The 6,000-nt window shown below is 39.4% G+C and overlaps 1 protein-coding gene across 1 annotated transcript in view; it reads left to right on the top strand.

Moving 5' to 3' along the window:
* Positions 1 to 278: 278 nt before the first annotated feature.
* Positions 279 to 6,000, top strand: part of LOC112561560 (E3 ubiquitin-protein ligase UBR5-like) — a 38,569-nt gene continuing 32,847 nt past the window's right edge. The window contains 4 exon segments of the mRNA XM_025234118.1: positions 279 to 667; positions 2,993 to 3,119; positions 3,285 to 3,361; positions 4,360 to 4,485. Coding sequence (XP_025089903.1) covers positions 606 to 667; positions 2,993 to 3,119; positions 3,285 to 3,361; positions 4,360 to 4,485 — 392 coding nt within the window. The 5' untranslated portion in view covers positions 279 to 605.

Raw genomic sequence — 6,000 nt, 5'->3', positions numbered from 1 at the left:
TGCACACTTGGAAAACGTCTGCTGCAGTCCATTGTATCATCGGGGAGAAAAATGTGTGTACATCGCATCGACTTTCAGGCTTCTGCAAGTGTATGCTCGGACTGATTTGCATAAGCACTTCTGTTTCTTTTCCATTAATAAAATGTTTTCTTAAAATGTTCGGGAAACTTCACTCGTGAAAAGATTAATTAAGCTTCGGGTGATCGAGCTAAACCTGGGATAGCAGACAACAATATGGACGCCAACCACATGGCATATTCAGCCAATGGGATAAACAGATTACCAACCTCATCTCGAAATGGTTGCTAGTCGAGTCTTTTGATATCCAGTGAATGTATTTTGATAATTTGTATAAACCTATCAGTAAATGAAAGAAGTAGATCACAACTGAGAAGATTCCTTAATAAAGTAATAATTTTTTCGAGCTTTGGACGAATAATGTTGCATGAAGATTTTTGTCCAATGAGATTGTTATCCAAATTCAGCCCAAGTCTAGTTCAGAATGGTGTAGATCGCGTTTAACAGACGGTGTTTAAGAAATTTCTTACAGAATTATTCGATATTTGGGACCTTCCTTCGCCATATTTGTTAACCAACACTTTGAAATGACTTCTTTACACTTTATTGTACAACCTCTTCCTGCGACGGATGACCAGTTGAACGACAGGTTTGTCGAAAACGTGTTTCTTATTCAGTCTTTGGTTTTTGTCTGCGCCGTAAAATATCGCTGTAGTCTCTCTCTACCCCCCCATACCGTTCGTTTTACTTGTTTTACTTGTGAAGTTTATTTGAAACTTGAAAGCACTGGTAGTATAATTCGATGTGTCGTAAATCTATATGAAACATTTTTAACGTAATACTAATAAAGTAATGATTCACATCAAATTTATGATGTTTGGAAATGAGATGTGTTACTATCCCGATCTGCGGATGAATTAGAATCCACGTTAATTACAGAACGTTACAAATTATTTACACAAAACTTGCTAGAACTTTCTGAGAAAATCACATGTACATTGTGGATATGTTAATAATAATTAATATTCTTACGGCAAGCGGGAGTCTAGAATGCAGTCTCTCAAGGGTCAGTATTAGGACCTCTTCTTTTCTCCATATACATAAACGATCTTCCTCCCAACACATCCCAATCTTGTGAAATGTTTGCAGACGACACCACAATACACGCACACTACCAACAGATTGAGTCACTTGCTTCCCTCCTACAGCTTAGGATTGATGAGGTTCAGGCTTGGACTGATTCAAACCACATGTCACTCAACCCCCAGAAAACTGACGTCATGCTTCCAACAACCAGACAGAAAAGACAAAACTAACTACCCCATTTCTGAGTATCCAAAATCGTCGCTTAATCAATAATGGAAGTACAGTTCCACAAACTCATGGGTGTTACCATTGACACTAACTTATCGTAGTCCCACCAAACTGAGTAAGCTAGCAGAGGAGACTGTCTTAAAAGTCAACAGAAAGAAGACAGAGGTGATGTGAATCAACAACAAGCAGGAACTCCCAATCCAACTTCAAGGAGAGAACATTCTGGAAACAGACCGCTTCGTATATTTGGAGAGCACGGTCAACAACGATGGGGGAGCAGATGATGACATCAAAAGACACATCAACAAGGCCAGGCATGTTTTCAACAATTTACGCCCCATCTGGAACTCCCAAGCATTATCCTTCAACACCAATGTAAAGACAGTCCTACTGTATGGTTCTGAAACCTCGAGAGTGCCAAACACCATCAACAACAAGCTCTAGACCTTTACCAACCGATGCCTACATCATATTATGGAAATGAAGTCTGAAAAGATCTCCAGCAGCAGCCTGTGGAAAAGAACCAACCAAAATGCCACAAGCCAAAATTTTAAAAAAGCGCAAATGGGGCTGGATAGGACCCACCTACGCAAACCAGCTGACACTATTGCAAAGCAGGCACTTGACTGGAATCCTCAGTGGAAGCAGAGAGTTGGGAGACCAAAGCAGACAAAAGAACAGTAGAGAGCGAGGCAAAGGACATCGGAAGCACATGGGCCCAGCTGAAGGGGGCCGCCCAAAACCAGGTCTGCTGGCGAGGTGTTGTTGCGGCCCTATCCTCCTCAAAGGAGCAACAAGGAATAAACTAAACTGTTGTCGTCTGAACACATCTCATCCACAAACAAAAGAATCTCCAAGAAAGTCTTATCAGCTGTCAAGAATTAAACATTTCCTAGACCCTCACACCAGAAAACTCTCTATACTACTTACATTCAGACAATCATTGTGGGTGACTATTCATCCACCCTCTGGGACTCCGCTAGTGGAGTTTCCATGAAACCTCTAGCAAGTGTTCAGAGGTGAGCGATTAAAACAGTTCTCCTAAAACCGAAAATAGACCCAAATGATTTCACCTCTCTGGGCGTCCTTTCTCTAAAAGACAGACTTAAATTTAATAAATGCATTTTCATGCACAAAATACTGATGGGTAAACTATCGCCAAGACTTTCTTTCTTTTATTTTCCTCCAATAACAGTAGATTCGCTCCAAAACTAAATATTCCCAATCCTAGATTACACTTTTTTAAAGCAAGTTTGAAATGCTCGGGGAACATGCTATAGAACAGCCTCCCTCTCCATTGTAAGCAGTTGAACTCCATGAACTGCTTTCAGTGACATATACCTAAATACTTTGAAGACAATAAGATGAGGGCTCTTAAGATACCTCCCAACTCCAGGAAACCTTGTAAATATATATATTTTTCCTTAACAACCACTTTGTACATATCCACCTTCTTTTCTATGTTAACTACAAATTATTCTCATAATACTTAATTACTTCATTTACTTAGTAAATTTTTTCCCCGTAAAGGGCGAGGGCTAAATGGAAAAAAACTTTTTCTTGCTTATTTTACCTCTCGTTAATAAAGATTTGTCATTGGCAGTGTTGCCAGCACAGGTTTGTGATTCAGATTAACCCATCTTTTAATTCTAATTTTCAGACTGCGTGAAGTGTCAGAAAAGCTGAACCGACATGGCTTTCATGCCTCACAGGCACTTTCCTCACTTCGTAATGTTACCATCAGTCAGTGTGTGATGAGTGCAAGCCACATCGCTTTGCTGCTTGAAGTAAGCACTGAATGTTTTTCCTTCTCCTTCCTTAGCATTAGTTTTCAATATTTAGAAGTTATTGAAAAATGTATTTGTATACCTGTATATGGTGTGCTTGAATGCACAAAAAAAAAAGTCCTTGACAACAGCATTTCTAATGTTCTAAATGGATTTTTTTCCCAGGATGGGCAAGTTTGCAGAGTTTCCTACCATGTTGCTATTGATCGTTTAGACCTGAACAAATCTGCTGATACAAAAACGTAAGTTGTTTTTCCCAGACTTGCACACTTTGTCCAGATCTAGCTGATTTGCATTTGTAAACTGATAAGTGGTACATAGGTGTTCATATGGTGGATATTTTTACTGAGTTTTTTCAGCATCCCCATATCCATATCTCGAAAGAGCAGGCTTTGTGTCAGTAGAGGCAGAGGGAGCTGTTTTTGTGGTATAAAACTATGCTATAAGAATTAGATACTCAAATTGTGTCAAAATGTTGGTCTAAAGCCATGAGCTTTTTTGTGGGCCTATAGAACTGTTCCATGTAGACATAAGCATATTGCAACTGAGGGCATCAGAGTGCATTAAGCATTGAAGAATCTTTAGTCATTTTGACACTATTACAAGTGTTGGAAAAGTTGCTTTCTGTTTTATAATTTACAACTTTAAATCCCAGTGGCAATGCCATAATAGAAGGTAGACCTTTAAAAAACCTCACAACATTGGTGGCAGTGAACAGAAAACCTACCTACCCTGTTATGTGTTCACTGTCAATAATTTTATGTTTATAATGCTAAAATTTAGACAAACATTTTATGAAGTAAATATGATGACCTTAAGTTTAATTCTTGTATGACTTTTCTTGTGCATTCCTATGTTAATGACTTTGTAAGTAAACCCGACCTGAAGTAATTTGAACATTTTACTTCTTACCATTCAGACTGGAGGGGGGGACCCAGTAATCTGTCACATTCAGCAAGAACTAATTTTTTTTCTAGGAAGTGGCATCGGATTTTCTACAATGATATTTGTATAAGCCACACATTTCCATTCATCACCTAGCCTATTGTAGTTGATGTATAATAAATATTTTTGTACTATAATTTTTTAGCTGAGAATTTTCTTTTCTGTTGATGAGAATGCCTATTAACTAATGTAGCTTTTGTTCAAGTATAGCAAAAATTGTAAAGAAATGAATCCTGTCAAAAAAATTGATTGATTGCCAGTACTTGATGAGACACTGTTTTACCTATTTCTGCAGCCGACCCTCTAAACTAGACAATGTTGGAGAACCAGCCCCTCGACCTCGTGGAGGTACATTGGTTGTGGAGAGTCCTATGGTACTTGTGTCTGAAGCCCAAGGAAACTCATCTAATCCAGCATCAAGGTGGTCCTTATTTTCTTTTACAGTCTTAAACATTGAATAAGTGCTAGCTGTTTTTGTTGAACATTAGTTTGGCAAAGACCCATTAGATGTTTGTGTGGTCATGATGTCACACGAAGAGATCAATATTCTCAATGACCTGACAGTTCTTTATAGGTTACTTGCTGCAAAAGATGTCAGAATTTCTTATTCTTGAAGAGTCGCAGGCAAACAAGTGGAAGAAGACTTCATAGAGTTATGATTTACGAATAAAGAAGCATAAGTTATGGTGATTTTGAGCATCCTAGTTTTTGGAAATTACTATCCATGTGCAGGATACTCTTTTTTAAAACAGTGATGCCCAACCTTTTTCAGGCTTGCGGGCCATATCCATTTCGGACAGCCGTGTCGCGGGCCATATCCATTTCGGACAGCCGTGTCGCGGGCCACTTCACCGCAAAAATACAAAAAGGAAAAAAAAAAAAATAGAGCAGATACCATTTTTTATTAGAAACAAGTTGTACTTACCATTAATTATGTAGTAATTAGTGGGATATTTGAAGTTGTTTTCCCGAAACCAACTTCTGAATCTCCGGCCTCATCGTAGAGACACCAAGTCGGAGAACTGAATCGAAATGTTCGTCCATCGAAAAAAAGATTGAGAGACGCCCCTACGTGGGGATAAATACTTCTTCTTCCTTTTTTTTCGTTTTTTTAGGTCTTTTTTTATTACTAATATGCCGATTTCCTGCACTGTGGGCAGAAGTTTCGCGGGCTGGATGGCACCGCGGGCCGTAGGTTGTGCATCCCTGTTCTAAAACAAGTGTGGACAAAGTTTTCTTTTTTGTAGGCCAGTCTCAAAATTCTTAACTATGCAGGCAGGCTGGTAACATACCAGAAATGCACATCATGAGACTATACAACAAACATAGTGAAAATTGGATGAAAACATACATACATTGCGGTGTTCGCTTACCAAATTTAATGTTAAAGTGAAGCTGTTGGAATTCCATCATGAACCTTTCAAATTCTGGCCATGTTTCCAATGTGGCAATTTGCACAACTGCTGTCAAATGTTCGTCTGTCATCCCCAAACGCAGGTCAGATTATCTTTGGTCTCACAACTCTCCTTCCCCTGAGGGTTCCAGTCAAGTGCCTGCTTTGCAATAGTGTCAGCTGGTTTGCACAGGGTGTCCTATCCAGCCCCATTTGCAATTTTTGATGTCTTCACTAGTGGCATTTTGGTTGGTTCTTTTCTACAGGCTGTTGAAGATCTTTTTGGGCCATCTTATTCCCAGAATATGGCGTAAGCATCAGCTGGTAAAGGTCTGGAGTTGATGGTGTTTGTCACTCTCAAGGTTTCAGAACCATACAGTAGGACCGCCTCCACATCGGTGTTGAAAATATGGGATCTTGTTGTGGAAGGATAATGCTTGGGAGTTTTAGATGGGATGAGTCTGTTGAAAGCATATCTGGCCTTTTGTTAATGCGGCTTTTGATGTTGTCGACCGCTCCACTGTCCTCGTTGACCATGCTCCC

This window comes from Pomacea canaliculata, linkage group LG4, assembly GCF_003073045.1.
Source record: "Pomacea canaliculata isolate SZHN2017 linkage group LG4, ASM307304v1, whole genome shotgun sequence".
In the NCBI taxonomy this organism is placed as follows: domain Eukaryota; kingdom Metazoa; phylum Mollusca; class Gastropoda; order Architaenioglossa; family Ampullariidae; genus Pomacea; species Pomacea canaliculata.
The sequence above is the reverse complement of the archived record's forward strand: the minus strand, read 5'-3'. Positions and strand labels throughout refer to the sequence as shown.